This window comes from Fistularia commersonii, chromosome 21 (assembly GCF_037954325.1).
Source record: "Fistularia commersonii isolate RoL2024-O1a breed Wild chromosome 21, RoL_Fcom_v1.0, whole genome shotgun sequence".
In the NCBI taxonomy this organism is placed as follows: Eukaryota; Metazoa; Chordata; class Actinopteri; order Syngnathiformes; family Fistulariidae; genus Fistularia; species Fistularia commersonii.
In genome coordinates, this window is record NC_141304.1 from 6,238,726 (window position 1) to 6,263,871 (window position 25,146).

The 25,146-nt window shown below is 40.6% G+C and overlaps 1 protein-coding gene across 6 annotated transcripts in view; it reads right to left on the reverse strand.

Annotated features, from left to right (window-relative positions):
- foxp1b (forkhead box P1b) overlaps nucleotides 1–25,146 on the reverse strand; it is a 154,519-nt gene that overhangs the window by 17,588 nt on the left and 111,785 nt on the right. For 4 of the 6 annotated variants that reach the window (XM_086167869.1, XM_086167871.1, XM_086167868.1 and 1 more), the window contains 5 exons: nucleotides 18,896–19,033; nucleotides 18,179–18,283; nucleotides 15,010–15,148; nucleotides 9,533–9,725; nucleotides 3,635–3,742 (listed from right to left, as the gene is read on the reverse strand). In XM_086167869.1, coding sequence (XP_086023995.1) covers nucleotides 3,635–3,742; nucleotides 9,533–9,725; nucleotides 15,010–15,148; nucleotides 18,179–18,283; nucleotides 18,896–19,033 — 683 coding nt within the window. The remainder of the gene's footprint in view (nucleotides 1–3,634; nucleotides 3,743–9,532; nucleotides 9,726–15,009; nucleotides 15,149–18,178; nucleotides 18,284–18,895; nucleotides 19,034–25,146) is intronic. The other 2 variants (XM_086167873.1, XM_086167870.1) reach the window with 1 other exon arrangement.

The window sequence follows — 25,146 nt, forward strand, 5'->3', positions numbered from 1 at the left end:
TCATAAATTATATCGCATCTTCAGTGACCATGTAGGTCACTGTCACCAGGCATGACTGTATGCACACAGTGGTGGAGGCAGACGGCAGAGAGGTGTGTAATGCGGCTGGCTTTCAAAATGTACTTTTCCTGTCATTTATTACAAATCAAAAAATAGCCGCCCGGTGAAGGCACAGTGGCAGTGCTACCATTATGATGGCGCAATAAATTTGATGCCATTGCTTTATGAACAGACAACACATTTGTGCTTAATAAAACACACACACACACACACACACACACACACACACACACACACACACACACACACACACACACACACACACACACACACAGACAACAGTGAGGGAAGGAAAATTGATGGCGCTCTGCTTGAAATGTGAAGGTTTCTGTTTAGCTGTGGTATTTTCAACCTTGAGCTAAATGATTTAAATCTTTATGGGAAATGTGGTCTCTTTTCAGGTCTTCCTATTATGTCGCGGAAATACATTTTTCAAAATAACTGTGATATACATTCAATGCTGGAAGTTAATTATTGTGGCAAAATAGAAATTAAAAAAAAAAAAAAAAGCATATCTAAAGGGAGTAGGGGCAGTATTCTCTGGGCTTTCCATTTGTTTGAGTCAAATAAATGCCCGTTTAATTAAGAGGGTCAGAAAATGAAGCTGGTAAACATTTCAGTACATCTTACAACATTTCAAAGAAGAAAATAATAGGTAAAGACGTTTCAACTTCAATTTAACTGGCACAGACTGAATTTTCAATGAAGGGTGGCCTACGTGAGCAGCTTTGAAATTTTCTGTTCATAGGAGACACGTGCCCTGCTTCTTTTCATCCTTTGTTACATTCCACTTTATTTCTTCTAATGACATGGAGAGTCACAGTGCATAATTAATAGGAAATGAAATATTCAAATGGCCCTAATGCGGCCTTGAGAGGAGTGTCTGGACACGGGAGCAGGGGGTACAGGGAATTGACATCGAGAGAGACTATGAGTGTTGGCATGTGTCACTTTCTGGACTTCAAATGAAGCCACTTTTAAAAGCTCCGTGGCAGACTGACAGTCTCTGATGTAAATTGCCACAATAAAATAAGTTCTTCAAGACGTTCTTGTAATGGTTCACGTTTTACACATCGGTTTGCCAATTTTTTGGCTCCGGTGGAATTTGTAATCATTTAAATTGCGCCGAGAACTTAAGGCGGTGGTTGTAGATGGTTAATTTTCTTCGCTGCTGCTGATTTTTATATTTAATGCACAAATGTAAAAAAAAAAAATAAAAAAAAATGATGGGTTTGCATTTTAAAATGTCATTAGTATATGTTTAATGATTTCAACAAGTAGAATTGTCATTTGCATATACACACTTGCGGGTTTCTGAAACAAGAAGCGCATTCTTCGGTTTTGTTTGTTTTTTCGCCATAGTTGCTGGAACTCTAATGTAAGTTTGCCCTGTTTATCTAGTTGATCCTGTTACTGTTGATTCTGCAATGTTGCTCTACTGTTGTGAGAGCCACGGTACTGTCACTTTTTAATCTCCTGAACAATCGCTGAAATCTATATAGGTGTTTGAAAAGACAGTTTGTGGTCTTGGCAGAAAGACAATGCAGCACTAGAGGGCACTGCAGTGTTTCGATGGTGCTGACCTCTGACTGGACACTAAAGAGATCTGTCTTGACCCCTATAAAAACACCTGGCTCCACGATGAAACCGACCTCACCTATTTGACTTTTGAACCTGAAAACCGGAACAGGGATTCTGTGTTTTCCATTTATGAAGATAGTGCGTCAAGGTATGTAATGTTTTCTTAAAAAGATAGAATAAATACACACGGTTCAAAAAAAAAAAAACAATTCGGGCCCGTGTTAGTTGTTACTGTTGGCATGTGGAGCTGAAATCTGGTTGACGTTAGTCCTCCTCACCTTTCTTTCTCTCTGGTACACAGTACACTGTGTTCTGCCGACTGTGTATGCATGTGCGTGTGCACGTACACACACACGCACACACACACGCACACACACACACCCTCGCCTCTTCTCCTATATGTTCAATGTTTTTCCCAACCTTAGGAGACTCTGGTAAGAGCATTTTAAGGCACTAATGTAGTCTTTGTTTTTATTTTTGATTCTTTACAGGGGCCTGTAGTATCAGTTGCTGGGTTTCATGTGGAAGTGCTTAAGGGTTTGAGAGTTAACACCTTGGTGAGCTGCTCGCACTCTAGCCTGCTGTTACACAAAGGCGGCTTTGTAGAGACTCTCCCCAAATGTTTTCTTAACATGTTCCAAGCAGTTTGAGCAGACAACTAAAGTAAACAAGATGTTGCCATGATAAAAACACTTGTAAAAACATAGCAGAGTGCACTTAGAGACTTTTAAGGCAGAGCTCTACCGGGTGCACAGAATTAAATTCCCTTCTCTTCTATAAACAAAGGGTGAGGCAATGTAAGAATACAATAAAAGGTGAAAGATTTAATGGCACCCTCCCAAAGCTTGGATATGTGTGTTTACGTGTGACAGAGTTTCTATTTTGTGTTTTTTGTGACAAGATGTTTGCTAAGTAATAAAAAGAAATAAATAAATAGGAAAAATCTAGATATCTAATGGGTTTTTTACCTTCATACTGCACGCGCAATCCGATAACATGCGTAGTCTAATATAAGCTTTTTCAAAGGAAAACAGTCATCGAAATACATTTGTGTAAACTATAACATTCAAGAATGTTGATAAAGAGTCAAAACTTTGAGCCTCCTGTGAGCAGGTCCCATGTAGCACCTTTTACTCCCGTGTCCGCCTAAAGTGTGTGTTCGCCGAGTGCTTGTTTTAGGATAATGGAATTGTGTCATATCTTGTTTAAACTGTGACTTATCCCGGGTGACAGCGAGCCATTGATCTGCTGCCACAACGCAGATGTTTTCATCCTCCCCGTAACCATGGCGCTGTTATGAGTTGGATTATCTGAAGCGCACTGCACACAGGGTTGATTAGTAAACCAGGGGTCTGACACGGGCACGGAATGATATCACAAAACAAAGGTTTGTCTATGTAAGCAAAGACAGGGTTAAACTCAGTACCTGGATCACACAAGAGAGGTGATGTAAAGCAGGTGATTCTGACTTAGCTGAAGTTTTCGCGAGTACGGTACACGCCGAAAACGCTCTGCTTTCGAATAATGGAAAACGGTTGTACAACAACAAAAAAAAAAAAAAATTGGATATAGACGGACATAAGACATGAAAAAGGTGAAGGAAAGACAAACAAATCACAGTGAGAGACAGAGAAAGCAGACCGGCGCAGTCAAAGACATACACCGACCCCACTGTCCGGTGACAAGGGCAAACACGCAGCGCACCAAGAGTGTGGGTTGCCAAACAGTAGGATAAACATCCTACTGTTGTTTGTTTGGGAAAAATGGCCCCATCACCATGGGAACTGCACTTATCACTGGAATTAGAGGCCCAGGCCATTCTCTAAAGGAGACACTACCACAATATCCTTGTCAAAAGAGGGGCTTCCCAGACACCTACTCAGGAATCACCACTATCTGCAGTTATAGCGTCTTGTGGAGCCACTGCCTACCCGCTGTGAGGACACAAAAAGTTGGATGAACGTATAACTGAAAGCATAAAATTTTAACTTACTTTAGGAATGACTGGAAATCATCAAACACTGCTTCACATCCGGGCCACTTGCAAACGCCATGGCCATATAGAGGGTGAGTGTGATGTGAGGGTTCTTCTAGAGTGGACCTGGAGACAAGAGATGTGGAAAAAGAGAAACGACTTTTGACTTTTTTTGTGCCAGAAATTGACATTCAAATGGTGGGAGATCTTTGATCATTGGTTGGCGTGTTGCTCTTTCAACTCTTTATTATTAGATGACAAAAAGAGAGCTTAAGCTGAATCCGTGAGCCTGAACAATGCGGAATCAGTATATCGGCTTGCTGGGCTTTTGAAATAGTAAACATATAGGATAGTGAATCAATATGTAATTATTTAGTATCACTTAAGTGATGCTGACATTCATTTTGATCGAGACCGTTGCCGAACGTCACGTGCCGCACCCGGAGAGGCTCGTACCACAAAAAAAAAACTCCTCAAAGCCACAGACGGCTTACAAACTTTAAACGTCTCGGTCTGTCATTGATTTATTATCAACCGATTCATTTTACACGGTCTGATTAAAACATATCTATGGGGAGTGTAAGGCCTTTTTACAGTGAGTCTAAATAGGAGGAAGACTGACTTTACAACGTCATCCATATGGCAAGACTCAATCAACGCCAGAAAACCCACACAATTGCCGAGATAAAATGGCCTATGAGAAACCTGTGTCTGGTAAGAGAGCCAGACAGGCGACCATATGGATTCAGGAAAAAACAAAACTTTCAGCTCCAAGAGCCTGGAGGACTGGCCTATATCGCTACCACCTGTACTTCTCGTAGCTCGTGAGCACAATCCTGCTTCTTCTCCTCAAATCTGAATCTTGTTCTTTAAGACGACGGGTCAGTTAAGAAGATCCGTTACGGCACAAACTGCTGCGTTGCTGTTTTATAATAACTATATCCATTAAAGTCTCATTTATATACATATATTCAAATTAAGACAGTATTTACTACTTCAGGGCTTGGATTGAATGGAGAAACTGTAGCAGGAAAAAAAAAAAAAAACATATCAGAAATTGGATTTGCAGCTCTCAAACAATCATCCATCTGCTATGTTTTAAAAAATGATGTTAAACATGAATTAATAAAAGGAAAGTAATCTAACGACAGTGTGCCAATTTTGCAGGATTTAACAAGCTGATGTTTAGATTAAAATCTAATTTGTATCAATGTTAGCAAAGCTGTACCTCAAGTAGGAAATTTTAAAGGTTGCCACAGGTTTTCTTGTGTTATAATTGCTTGCTTAATAGTTCACATTGTTCATAACATGTGATAATTGCATTGCAATTAGGAAGCAGTCAAGCATTCATGAATGCGGTTAGCAGCTTTTTTCCTCCTTCTTTCAAAAGTCAGATTGTTTTTATTCAATTATGAATTATGCATTCACATTAGGACCTCTGTTTTGATACAGCTAATAAATAGATGGTTATAATGAGTTTTTAACTAGAAAATGTGTGGACTGGTGAAGGTAATGCTGGTTTTTAATTTAAAGAGATCACTTTTTAATTCTTCTTGCGCAGGCTTGATGGTTAATTCAGTATTAATAAGATATTGAAATGTGGAAGGCACAAAAGGCTGAGAGAGGCTGACAGGAGAAGAGCCGTCTTTAATGGTGGATGGATAAACAGCAGTAAATGACAGAATTCGCACCAAATGAGACACATTAGCGTAATAGAAGAAGAAGTGTGTATACTTCATGGTGTTTTGTCATATTTGAGAACATATTCAGCACACAAAAAGGAGGAGGAAAAAAAAAAAATGTTCTGCAGTTCCCTGCATTGCATTAAATTTGACTTACACCAGCGGCAGGTCTGTCAGAATGTTATATTATAAAGCAGCCTGGGGGAAGAACACTCTAATGATCTTGTAACAGCAATGGGGACAACCGTGTCATCAGCTTCCTTCAGTGGAGCGGGAACGTTAAAGTGCCGATGGACAGAAATGTATGAACCTTATAGTCGTTGCACTGTGTTTATATGTAGACAGACAAGAGGGGCTGCCACACAAAGATGTATTTGACAGGTTGTAGCCAGTTGTTTTCTAGTTCACTTCTTTTGATGAGACGCTTTGGGCCGTAAACAGGTGTTGATCTATGGCTTTCTATCAGCAGTCAACAATAGCGAGGAGAGTCAGGCCAGTGTGTAGTCAGTTCCGAGTCCGCCTTACCATTTGTTTCAATATTTGCCTTGTGTCACCTCCCAGCAATACCCTTTTTTTTTTTGTATATCTCCAGGCCTCACTAACTTCCTTTTTCACTGTGCCATTGAGTGGTTCCTGCCAAATTATCTGATGATTTTTTTTTTTTTCTTTTAAGACGTGAAACAAATGAAGGAAAACCGGTTTGGAACTGCTGTGCCAAATCTGATTATTTATCTCCTTGACAGAATTCCATGTGTGGAGTCCCAAAGCTGTGGTTACTGATGGTTGTTGGAATGTAAAGTGGGCCAAGAGCTTTGTGATGATGCTCCCAGTACATAGCTGATGCAGTGCTGCATTGGGAATCTGTGTCAGATACAGATCAGACACATTCAATTTAAATAGGCAAATCATTGAATAAAGATGACCTGGCTCACTGGAGTATATTTCTGCATATCTATGCATCATAGTTCTCCTCCTGGGAAACAACAGACTGGCAAATGGAGTGGATCTGCCCCTGGATGTATCAGAGATATTATATGGACAAAAAGGAATCCCAGCCTAATTTCCAGTGTATTCTCTAAGACTTCTGAAAGCAGAAACATATGCTTTGTCTTCTGTGTGTCAAGACGGCGGTGATTGAATTTCTCCTCTTTCCTTAAGACGGAAGTGCAAAGCCGGTGAGTGATTCCTGTGGATGCACTTAAGGTTTTAGTTGCTGGCGTCGTTGTGCCTGGGCAGATTTTATATGACACATGAAACTAACTACATGGTACTTAGGACCTGCTGTAAACCAATCTGAAGTCAGTCGGGAAAACAGGCCCATCAGCAGAGAGGCTTGTTTCTGTTGCCTGACAAAAGGACTCGCGCAACCGCATCAATTAAAAGTTCATTAAGTTCAGCACTGGGAGGATGAGTGGATGCTCTCTATTTACACCCAGGCCAGCCCAGGCCATTATCTTCAACCTGATTATTCAAATCCCTGGATTATAACACAGACTGTTTCTCAGCACTTCCTTAGAATAATCATACTTAATATTCCCATACATCCAGATTAGAATTGCCTTCATCACCGCAAGACAGAAATAGTGGCCCTGATACTGGTGAGATTCAAGTGTTTCAAAATGAACAGAGGCAAGGATCATTACTTGCCTGAATCGAATTAGCATCATTAAATATCTCATAACGAACGGTTTGTATCGCTGTTCTTTAGCGCGTTTGAAAATCTGGAAAGCCAATCCATGACTGTCTGTGGCAAATTGGATGGAGGAGAATCACCTGCTTGGCTTTTTGACAGATCTGAGATACTGTGAGAATATTCAGACTAAGACTGCCTACTTCACTTAAGCTTGTGTTAAACTACCGCTGACATCTTCTTTAATCTCTGACAGTCAGTGGCTGCCAGCTCTAGCTTTATGCCTTCTTCGATGTTTCATGGAGAGCTCACCAGAGACTGCTTTTTGCCTTTCCCTGCCACTGATTCTCACCTTTGTTGCTCGCTTATGACCATGTTTGATGGAGTGAGCGAGTCAATATCCTTACCTAAGAACTGTCTTTAACGCCACAGAAAAACATTCAGACATTCAGCCGTTGAAGCAGAGAAACATGTGGATATCATCAACTACAGGAGAACCCAAAAGCCATTTTTTTTTTCCCCCAGTAGTTGAGGCTCATTTTTTTTTTGTTCTGCAAGTTCACAGTACTGAGGATCCAGCACATCTAAAGGACTGTCTCAGAAAATTAGAATATTGTGATAAAGCTCTTTATCTTCTGTAATGCAATTCCAAAAACAAAAATGTCATACATTCTGGATTCATTACAAATCAACTGAAATATTGCAAGCCTTTTATTATTTTAATATTGCTGATTATGGCTTACATCTTAAGAAAACTCAAAAAATCCTATCTCAAAATATTGGAATATCATGAAAAAGTAATTTTTGTTTTTTAATTGCATTACAGAAGAAAAAACACTCTTTCACCATATTCTAATTTTGTGAGACAGTCCTGTATACATATGAATGTTCCAAGAAGCTATTTCAACGAATACTTAAGAAATAGCTGCTTTGCTTTTTTTTTTCCTTTTGTATCTTGACACTAATAAATCATATCCTTGTTGTCACTCTCAACAACCTCAAGCACAAGTGTACACAGACACATGCGTTTACACACACAAGCATGCGCTCTTGCAGCCAATCTTCATCCCCAAAGCCTTAAGGTTCACTGTATCACCCCCCCCCCCCCCCCCCCCAACCCCCCACATTGCTTTTATAATTTCACGTGGGTTTTGATCACAAACACAAATCAGATGCGGTGAGCTCATGGCGCCTGGAGGCTCCTCACCGGCAGTTCAAAGATCAGGCTTTGGTGTTAGAAAACAAGCAAATGTATAGGATGCCAAATGTACTCCTTCCTTACAGACACACACTCAGTTCAGAGAGCAAATACCTTTCTTATACGATTCATTCTGTTTTTGAAAATCGGATATGTCCAGTGTTTTTTTTTTTTTTTTTACCCCTCATCATATAACAATGTGCTTTTGCCCTTGAACTGGAAGGTGATGATCAGGCTGTGTGAAACAAATGGTATATCAGCTATATGCTGGATCACCGTATTCAACATAAGAACCCTATGAAAGCTCTGCCTCATTCACCTATTTCAAAAGAAAAAAAAAATCTACACTGATCAAGCTCTACACTTCGAGCAGAATACAGGCCACCTGAGGAGAAGGGTACCGTAACACTGAATAATTGCTACTGCTCTCAGATGTTTACATTTTGCATTTAATGCAGTTGTTCTGCAAAATCCCCTTAACATAACTGACAGCCTGTTAATCAGTTTAACAGAGCAAACTAAATGTTGACAACGCCATTAGGGTCCAACATTTTAATCAGTGCATAAAAACACAGAAAGAATATCACAACACGCACAAACAAAAAGATAAACTAAATCTGCATTACCACAAGATCCTGGTGTAAACCGTTTTAAATATTATTACCGCTGATAAATAATAATAATGCAATATAACTGTTTTGACTGATGTGTTGTTTGAAATGCTATTATGTGTTTACTAATCCACAAGCAATATACGTAATTTCGATCTCAACTGAAATATTAGTGAGCTAATGTTAATTTCTTGATATTGGCCTTTCACAGATACACGTGTATGCTGCCCACTATACAAAAATGTCGATCAGTTGGATGAATATTTATTCCTAGCAGGTTCTTCAGTATTGATATCGCTATTGCTTAGAAATTCATTTTAGATTGAATGTGGGTTGTAAAATCAGTGTCTACGCATATAATACCAACCTTTTTCATTGATATACTGAAAGAGGTTGATATGACTTGGCCTTTAAGATGTGCAATTGCTAATTAATATTCCATACTTAAACATTTTGCAAAAGTCGAACATTTACCATTGAATCTGATTTTTTTTTCCAGTATTATTCTGGCTCTTACTGTTACTTTAATATTTACGGATATTGTTCTCATCTTAAATTGAGATCTGTCAGACATAAAATTGATTTTAGGTACAGGTAATATAGTTCGTGGATAACAACATTTATAAGCAGGTCAAACAGAACGTGATTTGTCAAACTTTTTTTTTTTTTTTTTATATTCCCTGACACCAATATCAGACCCAAAAATAAGGAGCCGGTTGGATTCTAACACAAATGAAATACTAGGGGCACTTCAAATGAAATTAAATAAAAGCCTTTTGAGATGGATGCACTTACACTTCTCTCTTGTGACTCATATACTGCCCATTGATGAAGGCATGCTGGTTGAGGAGTGTGTTCTTTGGCGGTGCCGGAGATGACAGGTCAAGGCCCCGGTGGCCGTTGTTGCTGCTGCTGTTGTTGTGCTCCTCTTTCACATGAGCATTTGTCACCTCCTTCCACAGCTGTTGCAGCTCTGCTGGAATCATGCCTAGGACAAACAAATTGGATAATTAAATCAATTAACAGCTAATCCGACTCTCTTCTTCATCACTTAATTAAATCATGTGTCTGTAAACAAATCTGCGTATTAATTAGAAAATATTATACTACAGGGTAATGCACTCAGAGCTCTTGCATCCCCCCCCCCATCACTACCACCTCCTTCTTCCCCTCCCATTTTCCCTGTGATCTGAAGCGTGTTTGTACACACAAATCTCTGGCATTCACAGACATTTCATGCCCAAAGTAAATAATTAACATCCAGACAGGGCATGAAATCTGAATAATCACGATCATTTTCTTTCAACAACAGAGATGTGCAGAATGAACACAACAAAAAGTTTACAATAGCGACACTACAAAACATCCCACCCCTGCTTCCTTGAGGAACAGGACCCTGGGGTAATATTCTCAAAAGCGCATTAATGTGCAAAACACTTAAAGCTCTGCACCGCCTCCAATTGACACAGAAGACTTAAACCTCATTTAACAAGTCAAGCACGCTGCAGCTCACACAGCCCTTTGCGGAAAAAAAAGGGGGGGTAAAAAGGAAAAGGGAAAAAAAAAAAAGTCCCTTGAACACAAGACATTTTTCTGCGTGCTGAAAACTATCTACGGACTCAATGCGGTTGTTTTTTTTTTTTTTTTTTTTTTTTGTCCATGAGTGACAGCAATTCTGACACCCAAGGCTTTGAGATGGGATGAAGACGGATAATGTTGTTTTTGTGCGCCCCACTTTAAACGTGTGAGAAAAAGGATTCTTTGCTGGCACACAACAAATCATACGTGGCCATCTCTGGTTCTGTCTGCTTCGCTGCTGAAGCAGTTTGTCTCATTTGACACAGACCATAATGAAGTATATATGTCAATTAAGATTAAACCACATGGATGCGGTTGTATTTTCAGTTAGTGCGGAGGAAATTGGGGCAAACCGGTCTAATAGCTCATAGGGAAATCTGATAGGGCACGGGTGTGTGGATTTGTATGGATATTCAAATCTGTGCTAAGGGGCCACGTGTTTTAAAGCAAAGAAGTGAAAGAAGTTCTTGGATATATGGCAAATTTATCCGCAGTGATAGCCCAGACCACGCATTTCACATTACAATTAATTAAATCCATTTTGAAAAATGAGCACTGGTAAATGAAAGATGATTTGCACATGCTTATCTCCTTGGATTTATATTCTTTGGATCCCCCCCCCCCTCCCCATTTCTCATCACCGGCTCTATATAGATACCAGAAGTGATCCTTTCAAGCACCAGATTGTAATACATTGTGTGCAAAATGCGTGGTCCTAATTTATTCCTGTTGTGGAAAATAACTGCGAGGTGAAGATCTCAATATGATCAGCAAAAATATTTTTAATTTGATAAGCTACTAAAGATTTTAATTATGCTGGTAATGGAGAACATCGGCCTAATGAGGCAGAGGACTCCAGAGAGACGCAGGGGCTAAGAACTGTGAAATGAGTCTGATAGGATTGCTGTAAATTCACACAAGATCGTTTGCATATCAAAGAGCAGGAAATGATTGCAGGACAAATCAATAACCTTTCCACGTTCCAAAGAGCGTCTTTGCTCATTCAAATATTTCAACATGTTCACTTTATTCTGCCTGGCTGTATTCTCCCTTATTCTCTTCTATGCCTTGATGGGTCCTAATCAAAGTGCACTTCCATGACAGGCTAAACATGCTTAATATTGCTGTCTCTGCTTTGGCATGCTAATCCCCCGGCCACTGATTTAGACTTTCATTATAAAAACGATCCACTGTTGTTTTTAAGGTGTAAGGACTCTTTTTTTGAGAAAAAGTTCTCTACCCTTTCTTCTTTTTCTCCGATGGGTGGTTCGGAAAAGGAAGGTCACTGATGATGTGAGTGTCCTGCACTCCGACAGCGGGAACAATCATTTTCCCCCCACTTGGTGCCCGGTGACAGTGGGAGATGTATTTTTAGCCGATGTGCTTGACAGCGCGGCCCACACTGGCTCAATTACCCAGCAGTCCTGGTGACCCAGACACGACTGTTTACTCAGATGAAACCTCAATGAATAGACTGGTTTGATGGGAGAGGTAACGGAGTGGGACCAAGGTGTCTCCGTCTGCATCCAGTCTATAGTTTTATTGCTCTGTTCGCCTCCTACCTTATGCGACGCCGATCTAACCCTAACCTCTCGAAACCCAACAACAGCGATAGCTCATCATTCCGCATAAATGACAATAAAATGTCATTACACAAATGTCCCAGAGTGTATTATATTTTGTGTTTGAGCAAAATGCGGTGAGCTTCTTCTGGAAAAGTCTCCATCTGATTATGGGGGAACACATAATGACATTGATCTGGAAATACTCGTACTTGGGCCTCCAGTTTGTCCGTTCTTTAAATGCTGGATTGGTTTATCTTTCCTCTTTCAATTTTTCAACACAACTATTCCACTCATTACAACAGAGAAATAGAGACAATCCCTTTAAAAAATGTATGTTGTTGGGACACTTGATTGATCACTGGCCTCTCAACTCAATTTTACCACTGCAGGTAGCTCTGGCACAGAGTCAGGCCTAGCTGTTCAACCTCTTCCTGTCCTTGTCCTCCTGTACCCAGGTGACCATGTTCAAGCAAGCAGAAAGTTGATTTAAGGTCCATAATGACATCAGTTGCAGGCCATCATCCCCCAAATAAAAAATGGCACCCAGTGCTCTGGACTCTTTAAACTGAGCTGTTACTTCTCACAAACCCTGCCGGTGCCATGGGGAGACAGTGACATTGCTATTAGTTTATTGTTCCGTCAGGCTCAGACCTTTGCTGCACCCCTGTTTATGTTGCAGTAATCACTGGCCTGCTGATATGCACCCCTTAGGTCTGAAATATGTCCTGTCCTAATGTTGCAGGAACTATTACCGGCAAACCAGTGCGGGACGTATCAATCACTGACAGGTCAGCCGCATTACCCACTGCTATCCCCGATGTGCTGCTGTTCTGTGAACACGACACGGCTCGCCACATTCTTTGCTTTCATATTACCGACAAATTTGTCTTGTCACTGTCCCAATGGCCTTTCCCAGACAGTTTGAAATTATGTCGTGCGACTCTACAAACTCGCTCTCTCATCCACCGACCTCGGACGACGCTTGGCCTTTTTGGCCGAGATGTGCGTAGATAGACATTGTCCGTCTCCGTGACGCGCATAAAATAACAAATCTGTACTTGTAAGCATACGCGTTTGACACCTCGGCAATGAGATCTTGGACGACCAGTAAGTCACTTATAGGTTCAAGAGGAAAGGCTTTCTCAGCATGTAAGGTTGGATCATATCCTTGTTTCGGTAAATTCATAGCACATATTGTTCATCTGCTTCCAGGATTATGAAAGTTATTGTCGAAAGAATGTATGATTAGAAAGCAAATAACACTAGAGTTGAAAAAAACAACTATTTTCTGCACTAAACCCGACTCTAATATCGACAATATTACTTAATTGAGGTGTTTGTAAAACTAGTTGCAATTAATGCAGAAGTCTTACTATTTTGTCAGACGGTGATAATGACTAGTTTGTTGCAGCCAACGACGTACCTAAATGATTAACCCGGTACTAAAAAGATGATTTTCTTTTTGTGTAATCTTTGACTTGTTACCTAAGAACCTTTCAATTGTTTTGACACAGGAAAATGTATTACAGTGGACTTAATACAATACCACTGGCCTTTCAAAATAATTACACTGATATCTACATTTTGAAATGATAGAAATAAAAATCATCAGTTAAGAAGTCATGCCAATTTACAACCACCGAATATGAATCCATAATCACTGGGACTCAAATAGAGCAGATCAACTCATCACTTCCGATGCAGCGCTAAATGCAAGCTGAATATTGTAGATTAGATCTGAGCAGCAAAGGCCTGGCCCACTGATGCATGAAAGAGTTTAGTGATGTGGAAAACAGAAAGGTCATCAATAACTTCAAACAGTCAAGCAGAAAATCTGTAGAATAGAAAGAAAAACTGGGGGCCTGAAGCACAAGCCTAAGTGCAAGTGCTGTAACAGCTGTCAGACGCACAGAGTTAAACATCATACCGTAGAGAGGATAACTAACCAAGTTTGATTGATTCAACCACATCGAATACATTGTACAGTTCCTGTTTTCTTGTTGTTTTTCAATGTATATCCTACTCATTAATACATAAATGTTCTCACAGGTGTAGAATCCGGCCAATGAAAATTGGAAATTTTGCTCAGATTTGGGGAAAAAACAAAACAAAACACTAGATGACTTTTTTAGGAGGATTCAACTTTGGTAGTTGGCTATGACCCTGGCTATAACAACAGCAATGGTATGTTGTGGGTATGGCAAAGTACAGTTTACAATCGCCATGCCGATAACAAACTAGCGATTTTTCATTTTGATTCTGTTCAACTAAAGAAAAACAAAAAACACAATGCACACCTTCCATTATGTACAAAAATGTATGGCAAATGTACATTGAGAAGAATCGGTGAGTAAAAGTGAGCGTGTCATGCTGTGAAACCTATCAAAAGTTTAGTACCTAAACATAACTGTAAAATGCTTTACTCAAGGGGTGTGTTTGTGTTTGCAAGACATCTGACACAGAGCAATTCAGCAAAGCACACTGAACAGACCAGTGCTCCACGCCTGTGCCCATGGCAATCGTCTACAAGCAGATGAGTGATTCCATACCCAGTACAAACAATAACACCACTGTACAAACGTGTTTGTGTTTGCCTATTACCTAAGCACCTCCCCCCCCTGCCCCTCCTGTTTTTAATCTCACTCTTATCTTGTTATTTCAAAACTGTTTGTCTTAGCTGGGAATGAATGGTGAATGTCATGTTCTAAAGCCTTTATGACGGGACCACTCCTTAACATAATATTAAAAGAATAAATAAAGAAATAAACTCCCAGGCCAACCACCAATTATTGACTGTCTATCAAGCAACAGACTATTTCACAAGTTCACTGGCAGTTTATCCACAATACATCCAGCCTTTTCTCAGTTCCAGTGAGGCTTGTAGCTCGTGCTGGAGTGGCGCAATTTAGTTCATGTGCCATTCTTAAGTTAACAAACATCTGATTTAACCATTCCTGCACTACATGTATTTTGATTCTTTAAGATTTTTTTTTCCTTTAGTAGTGATGAAAATATCAGGGAAAAAAAAAACAAAAAACGATAAAATAGAGCAAATAGAGCTGTTGATTTCTGTTAGAAAAGTCCTTTTGGCCAGAGATACAACAGGGTGTAGTGACAATAGCTACTAACCCTGAGTGAGGGAGTGCAGAGGCAGGCCCGTCTGTCCAGGCTGGATTGTGAGCAGTCCTTGCCGCTGAAGGTTGAGCAGATGCTGCTGTTGGACCTGAAGGAGTTGCTGCTGGAAGGCCAACTGCTGTGCTGACACCTGCTGCTTGACACACACACACACACACACACAAACACACGCGTGCAAAAAGGGCCACACCATCAGCAAACATGCATTGTGTACTAAGCGACAAAAAGTGCAAACAAGTCAAGAAGAATTTCTGGTTTTAATGTAATTAAGTTAAGGCATGTCATTGAGAAAAATAGTTTGAGTTAATTCACATTAATGTGATTTTGTGCTTCCTTATACATGTGAATTTCATATCTTTTTTTGACTCCGGCCACTTAACACAGGTAGAACATCCCGTAATTAACATGAATTGGGAGCAAATGACAAACAATGAAAAAACATAGTTCATCATTCCTAATAAGAGCCACAGGAATTTAATTACGGCAATTTATAATTCAGCAAACAATGTGTGACTGAATCAAAGTGCTTAATAATCTCTCTTGCAATGCTCACAACTCTCCCAGGCACAGCGCAGGGCTCAGGGATGTGTGCTCCCCCAACCAGCACTGCAGGCTGTAGCCAATCACATCCTGTTGACTGAATTACAGATAGCTAACCTCTCAATTGACTGCTCTACTGTTGTTATATTAGACCGTTCTAACCAAACACCGATGTATGTTTTTGCTGATTTTGTTGAGGGCCATGTAGCACTGGTATACGGAATGCCAACTTTAAAGAGATGAACAAGTGATAACAGAATAAACAATAAAACAGAAAGGTGAAAAAGATCGCCGGAACAATAAACAGAGGGGATATTACCTAATATCCCCTGCTTCCTTTGAGTCAAAATAAATGAGAGATGCTTTTGAGATTACTGGGACATCAGGGAGAGAAATGACTTTTAACTCTCGCAACTAAGTCTGAAGGAACTCAGAAAAAAAAGCCATGACTTCACAACAAGCCGGGTCTGGATACCTTCTGTGTTTTCCAATGGATAAAAAAAAATAAACCAAAAAGAAAAAAAAAACTGTCAAACTGTGCAAGATCCTGGCCATGTTTATGATTATATATGGCCAGTAACAAAGTGGGTGGGAGGAGAGGAGGGGGCACTAAAAGCAGTGATGCGGCTGCCAAGCTGTGTACCGCGCCCAGTTACCAAACACAGGATACACCACTTTGTTTACTTCTCACAATTGAATGCATACAAAAAAGGTCTTGGTGCAGCGTGGCTGTCAGGTCACTTACTGGCAGTTCTAAAAAAGCCAGATAAAATGCACCCCAGTCTGCTATGCCCCAACCCCCACCCTTTCCCCGTTAAAAGGGTGTGTGAGAGGTGGTTTTCGCTCCCCTTCTTCCATCACTTTGAGAGAAGTTCATCTTTCTAGTATCGTTGCTCCCTGACAACCTGAGGCAACGATAATAGTGGTACGTTGGTGGGTGTTCACGGGGAACAATGACTTTAATCGAAACGTTAAATAAATAAAGGGTGGCTTTTCAAAAAAAAAAAAAAAAAAAAAAGGGAAATGGAGGAAAATCAAAATTCGAGTATTGCAAATTAATTTAACTCCTGTCCCGTCACATTTTTTTTTTTTTTTTTTGTCCCATCAGCTGACAGGAGCTCCTGTGCGCTCCCAGCATGTAGACACATTAAAACCCCAGACCCAATAGACCAAATAAGAGGTTAACAAGAAGTGGCACAAGGGAGAGAAAAATACAGTCCTTGACAAATGATTAAGAGTGGCACTGGCAGGCCTTTATTGTCAAGCTTCAAATATAAAGTTAAAGATCTTTGAAAAACTAAATTTGGATGTCTTTAAAATAAAAGAGGCACAAAGCAACAACAGGGGGTTATTGTCTGACAGCCACAGGGGAGTCAGAGCATAATTCTTATTCTGTCTTTTGATGGCTGCTAGAAATGCGACTGAAAAAAGAGGGAGCGATGGGAAGAGAAAGAAAACATCAGCAGAGCGGGAGAACCTCTTGGGGCTGCATCCATTTCCTGTGATCATACATAATATGCTTCAAAAGTTGTTTTTTTTTTTTCTTTTATTCTCATGCTCCATTCAACTGATCAATTGCAACTCCGAGTCCCTCCCCCCTTTTCCTTTTTTTTTCGCACTTGCCCCTCTTGTGTTTACATCAGATGCGACTCGATGACAGGCCCTATCTGAGGCCGAGAAGCTCTGCTGTCATGTTGATTTATGGGAGCATCACGCTACAACTTGTCCAAAGTGAAGCCCGCAGTTCATTAATTAGGGAGCTACCACTTTGAAGTTGGGAGCTTCGACAGCGCACGAGCATGGGAGCACGAGCGTGTGTGGAAGTGTGCGTCTGCTTTTAACATTTGACTTAATTTTCTATGCTTCCTCTCCTCTCCAAACACAGAAGTCAATGGGGAGAAGAGCTAAAATTCCCAGATTGTCTTTGAACTCCTTTTGACCGAACAATAATAATTTGCATTGTCCACAGCGATGCCTGTATCTGCCAGTCATTAGCGCGCATTAAGCCGCTGCCTATGAGCGTGCCCTGCTGTACTGGGGGGGGAGCAAAGGAGTGAGAGAGGAAGATGGGGTGAAAATAAATAAATAAAACAGATAAATAAATAAAGAAAAACCTCAATGCGGGCAACAAAGCTGGGAGCGCTCACTGCACAGATATCTCACAATTACATGCCTTCTCTTGGTCTGCCATTTCCATTTTAATTAGCGCGAAAAACCTCTCAGATTTACATGCTTCGAGTTCTTGGCTTTTCCCTTCTGCTTTTCATTATGTTCTACGACGACGCTTGCAGGAGCGGTCATCTTACCGTCGCATAGGGCTCTTGTTTACTCGGAAAACAAGGTTTTGAAAATGCATCGTGTGTTTAATGTCGGGGAGGGAGTTTTAAAAAAAAAAAAAGGGATTTTCAATTCATGGTACGGCACCAGTCCGTTGTTACCATTTATCCAGCAGGTCTGACATGCTAATCAGAAGCATGAGTGCACTTGATTCTCTCCCCCATCTCTCTGCTTTAACCACAGTCTGGAAGCAGATGGGGTTGAAGGAGGGAGCACACATGCCTTCATTGCTCCGTCTCGCCAATGGGTTTGGAAATGGCAGATGGCTGGAGTGATGTCAGCCTACCTCTTTAGTCTGCTTGCTGCTTGCATGCTGCTGTTGCTGCTGCTGCTGTAGGAGCTGGAGGTGGAGCTGTTCCTGCTGCTTCTTGTAGAACTCTTGAAGTTGCTGCTACAGACGATACAATAAGGGAATGAGAGGTCGTGTAACTCAATCCTCTTGAAATCAGAGGTTCTTTTTTTTTTGGGGGGGGGGGATTAGACATATTTGAGTGAGGCAGCAGCACCTTAGACACATTTTCATCTCTTTGAAAAAAGTCTACACAGAAAACACACACACACACACACACACACACACACACACACACACACACACACACACATAGAGTAATGGACACATGGAGATAAGGTCAGAGAAGCCAGACTAAGATGGTTCGACCATATACAGAGCAGAGATGGTCAATATATTGGTAGAAGGATGCTGGGGTTAGAGCTCCCAGGCAGGAGGTCTAGAGGCAGACCAAAGACAAGATTTATGGAGAAAGTAAAAAAAGGACATGAAGTAAGTTGGTGTGAGAGAAGTGGAGAATAGAGTTAGAGGTAGGAGGTTGATATGCTGTTTTCTGATTTGCAACCCCTGAAGGGAAAAGCCGAAAGGAAAAGAAGAAGATATGAAACACACACAAACATATACGTATAAATACATACGAAACAAAATTTTGTTTGAATTGAAATACTGTTTCTGCCATGTGACTGAAAGACATGACGCTCATCGGTACATTACCTGTTGTAACATGAGGGCCTGCTGCTGCTGGAGAAGAACCTGGAGCTGCTGAGGGCTCAGGACTTGTTGCTGAAGGATTTGCTGCATCTGCTGTGGAGTTATCACTTGTGGTGTCATCATAGCCACTGACACTGGAACCTGCATGAGAAGCAAAGAGGTAACCCACAAATGAAACTATGATGAAAAAATGCTGCATTGAGAATCTGTATTAATCTGTATACATTTAGTTGTCTATATTTCTTATCTGATGCTCAGGATGCGGTAAACCAAAAGCAGAGGAAGACATTCAAATGCTATGGATGAATAATTAAATATCTTTTCTTCTGCCAGGGTGTCATTTAGCATGTCACAAACAGCGGAGGCCACCAAGAACACACACACACCAGAAGAATACAAGTGCACGCGCCCACACACACACACACACACACACACACACACACACACACACACACACACTGCCTCCCGATCCCTCTGAGGGTAATGACATCACAACACACTAAGGGATACAGACAGGCATGGATCATGCCTGTGGATTAAATGGCCAGCTCCATCCAGTCCAACCTCAATCCTCCGACCTTCAGCAACAACATCCCCACTGACACATAAAACCCCTTAGCACCATCGGGTATGATGTGCATAAGCAGTTAGGGTTCTCAGAGCTCGCCATTTATAAAACATGGCAAATATGCCATACCTGAGGATGTGAAACTCATCGTACTCACACGACATGTCATGTGAGAACATTTCATTAGAGACACTGTCAACAGCGATCTATTATTGTGAAGATATAAAGTGCCTGGAGGAGGAGCTACAGCCAAGCGAACTCAGGCCTCTAACTAACTCTCAGCAGAAAGGTGTTAGCGCACGAATCTTCAAAACAAGTGATTTGTTGTGACACTGAAAAGGCCCCTACAGTTGTAAGGGTGCCTTAATTGCTCCTGTGTAGGGGATGGGGGAAGTGGTTGTGTGTGTGTGTGTGTGTGTGTGTGTGTGTGTAAGTAGGGTTGTGGGGATGCATGTGTCTGCATGCTGCCACTCAATGTTATGATTTGCAATACCATTAAAGAGCTACTTCCATGAAATTTGGTTAAAAAGTCACTAAGATGTTCTTGACGTGATGATGTTGTGTCTTTGCAATGGCTGACATGTTACATTTCGTGTAGGTGTACAAGTCTCTGTAATAATTTGCAAATTACATCTCAGACCCGCGTCAGCGTTATGTCCGACCAAGGTTACCTAAATTGTGTGTCCACCTCTGAGCTAATGACATACCGCTGAATTTTTTATATTTTTCTGCTTGCAATGTGATTGAGCAAACTCTCAGGCAATTTAGGCCGCATGCACTTTTTTTTTGTCATATGTTAAATATGACAAAAAGAAAGAGGGGCCATCAATGGATGGACCAGTAAACTGGACCAGTAAAGGCAGCGAGCAAGACAGTGATGACAAACTGGATGGACCAGCTCTGATAACCCCCATTAGTTTCTGTGAACAATAACAAACTACAATGTCTGTGTCCACCGCAAGAGTAGAATATGCAGCCCCACCCAGGATTTTTACACATATCACAATGCGTAGAAGTGTGTGTGTGTGTGTGTGTGTGTGCTTGTGTGTGTGTGTGTGTGCGTGGAGTGGGGGCACATTAATTCTCCCTTGTTTTATGTCTTAATATGCATTTCATCTTGACGTTTGCACATGACTTGTCATGTCATTTGCATAGCCTCATCCTTCCATTTCCTAATTTCACAGTCATTATCCTCTAAAGTCCCCCTTTTCTGGGCATTGCTAATTTTCATCAACTATTTTGAAGGTCAACCAAGCAGCCTTGTCTTTCTGACATGCAAGCACCATGCTTGCTGTGATATACAGTCACCGCCTAAAACTGACATTTAATCCCGCTTACGACGAGCATTAACACATTTGAAAATCTATATCAAATAGACATCAAATAGAATCTTCTTCATTCTTGTTATGCTCTCTTTTTTTAAATGCTCGTGTTGAAGTTGTGCGGTCTAAATTTAAAATACATTATCATTTTGTCATGCCAAATTATGTAGAATCTGAGGAGAGGAAAGGGAAAAGTCACTCCTAAGTAATATAGGGACACCTCATTAGCTCTCCAAAAGCTGCCAATTCCACTCAAAATGACACGGACACAAAAATAACACCTTCAATCGAATTGTTTTAATTCTTTACACCTCAGTTGTGGATCGCATCGTGTTTTCACACGTCGCCGAGGCATGAGTGTCTGGCTCATAGTAACTACTGTCGAGTCTCCCTGTGCAAAGCCCCAGCAAAAGGCTATTACAGACCCCCTTTTTATTACCCATTACTACTGAGGTCATTAGCAGCAAGAGGGATTGTATGCTTCTTAACCTATTGATCAATGTAACTACTACCATTTAATCCTGTGCTGAAGGAGTGAAAATCTGCCTAAGACTGGGCCCTATTGAGAGGGAGGGCGGGGGGAGCACTTTAACTGAAAAATATTGCCCTGGCCGCTGTATCATGCCCATTTAACGCAAACACAGGACGCCAGTCGCCATTTAGAGTACTCCCATATGGTGCACTCCGTTATCTCTTGGATGACTTCAGATGATCCACAAAAATATATCACCATCTAAAGATAGTCTTAAAGCAGACTCTTACTGAGCTAATAACTGGAGGGATCCACTGAGCCCAGTTCTAATCTACTCTACCAATATGAGGGTGTAAAAAGAGGACATTCTAAGGATGCCAGAAATAGCAGACGTTTATGAATTTTATAAAGGTGTGGTGCTCTCCAGGTGCCTCCCATGCATAAACATTCAGACCTCGATCGTTCTTACACAGCTCCAGAGTGACTGGAGGCAATATGCTATAACGGCAGAGGCCTGCTGGCAAAACACACACACTGATACAACTTAAACATTGAGACACACATATCCATACAAATTTCTGGTAAGTAAGCCGTCACGAGCACAGCTCATAACATAATATATAAGAAACGCATAATTACCGAGAGTACTGCCTCCATTTTGTTTTCAACATCATGAAAAATGTGTTGAATAAAAAAAAAGAAAAAAAAAAGGAAAAATGTAAGATAATGATTTCACATCAGTAAAAGGCATGCTTGAAAATGTATCAATATATACTGTTGCAAAAATTTATTCCCTATGACAATTCAAAACAAATCGCACATAGGGAACAGAAAGAGTAATGTGAAGCATTATAGCGATCATACGGAACGCAATCACCATGTCAAAAAAAAAATATCAGTCACTGTTTTGCAGGTCATGAATGCAAGACAAATGACTGGTGAAAGGGATTCTGGGAGAACAAGAGAGTTAGAATGCTCCTTCAGCTTCACTGAGGAAATTAAGAGCAGCCGAAATAAAGGACAGGGAGGTGGACGTCAGTGAAACGCACACAGATGATTCACTCGCCGTCAAGGTGCAGCTTGGCTGAAAATAAAAGGGAGGGGAAAAAGTAGAGAAAAATTATCAAATTTTCATCTCTGTTCCCTTGGGTCATCTTGTTTTGTAGGAGAATCAAATGGAATGAAGAAGTAAAAAAAAAAAAAAAAAAAAAGAAAGAAAAAAAAAAGAAGAAGAAAAATAAAAAATAACAATAAAAAATAACAGACCCGAGAGAAATCACAAGTTCTATACGTTTGATGTTGTTTTCTGGCGGCCTACAGTAGCAAGAGAAAGAGCTTTGCTTCCTAAGTATAATCTACTGCATGGAAATGTCGCATAAATTAGGATTTCATGGGAGCTATTGTACTTAGGTTATGTGTGAACATAATTAGTTGTCGACAAGACTAGAAAGCCTAATTCGATATCATCCATTTAGGTTGATTGAAATCTCCAAGGTGGAGAATCTTTATTTCCCTCTGAAAATAGACACAGTACGTCCATTTACTTTTTCTTCAAATCAAAACCAAAAATGATAATAAAAATATGAACAATTTCAATAATGAATTCTACATTTGTAAATAATGAAAAAAATAAAGAAGGGACACATTTTACATGGCACATTCTTCAATATGTAATTCAAACAACAGAAACAGCAGCCTGACCGTATATGTGACCTCTATGAAACCTTCCTTGTCATTCACAATCAAGCCTTTTTAAAAAATGTTTGCAGCTCAGATAAACAGGATAATCAAAGCCACATTTCGTCTGCATTTGCCATGTGCTATTTATCAGTTCTGGCTTTTGGGTCGTGGGGGGGGATTCGGGATATTATTTGCAGCAACTGTAAAAACAAAAGTTTGGGACAGCATTTTGATTAACTTTTGAATAACAAACAAGCAAGTTTTGGTGGAGCTGGTCCTCGTGTTGTGTTTATACAAACAGGCTGCACGGCAAAAGTGCACGAGGTATCTGTAACGTTAACAGCTGCACATAAGGCTCGACGCTGCTTCCCACCACTACAGGTACCCACTGCTGTGGGAGAAGCAAATAAGGCGCACATAGGACACCCTCACTCCCCTCGACGCACACACGTGCTCTTCCACATGCACGTGCACGTACGTACACACACACACACACACACACACACACACACACACACACTTGCACGCCAAGTATGACAGTAATGCAACATGTCAATTCTGGTTATTTCACGATTCATTATCTATTTTGAAATACAATCATTTTAAAAATGATAACCGAATGAAATACAAAAAACACAAACCCAAAGTATTTCTGGGACGAAAAAGAAAAATATATTTGATACAATGTCCTGTCACACCTCCTGACCTTTCAGGCCACACCTCCATGTTCACATTTGACAGCTGCAAAGCATTACATTCAAAAAGACATCTGTAATGTTTCACACATCGTTCACTGTTTTCACCTCTCCAGACTTCGTCCTAACACTTCAGTACAAACCGCACTCATGTGACCTGGGGTTTGCCATCTCCGCGCGGTTATGCAACAATGCACATCTTTAGAGACATGATTTGAGTCAGTTGAGATTTAATTAAGATCACCTCCTTTAAATCCCTTTCAAATGAAACTGTAGTCAAGACAATGGCTGATACATCCTAGTGCAGATTGTTTCAATTCATCAGCAATGCAAACTAATCCATGTTTCCATGACGGCAGACAAGGGGGCTATACATTGTTTTGCTTTTTGACATTTCTTAAATGGTTTTTGTTATGCGACTCGCATTAAACAAACTAAGGATTAGCAATACATTTATTTATGGTAATATTGAGAATCACAAATGGCAGAAGCTGACATTTACCACAACATGGACACATTACATTCTATTGTCATTTTTTTGGCTCTCCCCCCTGATGATCTACCCGTCTTCAGGAAGTGCAGATTGTCAACAGCATTATGTTTCTAATTATTTAATACAATGTGTTAAATACCGGTGGAAAAGATAATTCAGCTATTACAAACTACCACCTATGATTTTTACAAGATGCTTCCATCGTGACCCTTTCAAACATATGCCATCTGAAGTGACTTAATCCGAAACAGACGGACGCGTACTCTGGGCAATAACGACTATAAAAATAAAAAATACAAATAAAAGCTTTTTTCAGGTAAAATGTAATTCTTTCACGAGAGCTGGCGTGGACAACAAACAGCGGTGGCTGGTGCACGGTATCAATCAACTATTCTCTGTTTTATCTGCTTGCTTCAGTACAAAGCAAAGCTTATCCCTGTAAAGGATATCCCATCGAGCCGTGTAGCTCTGCCGGCTGCCCCCTGTACCCCCCTCTCCTGGTACAAAACTAATATCTTGTTGCCTATGTCATGGTTTAGAAATGACAGGTGCTGGCAGCCCCTTGCCTTGACAGGCCACTGCACAAATAACGCTCCTGCCTGAAAGGGCTAATGCACTACTAATGAACAATAAATCAACTTTGATTACAAACTGTCAACCCAATCAGCTCGCACTCCAACTCTCACAAACTGCGAGTCTCGGCACAGCTGCACGGCATACGGTGCAAGCTGCCCTGTTCAGGCTTTTTTTCCTCTCCTCTCCAACTATCTGATTATTTGCTCGACTATCCTTGTTCACCCGTCCTTTTCCCATTCACACAATTGTAACGCACTAATAAAAGGTACAAAACATCAAATTCGATAAGTTGAAAGTGTTTAAAGGAAGACAGAAGGGAAGAAAAAAAAAAGAGGAAGAAACCATATTACACACGTCGCAAATGTGCGTCCTCTCAGTTGCAAAAGACCGGAACCACGAATTACTGTAGTAAATACGGTTTACTTGAGGACATAAATGAAGAACAACC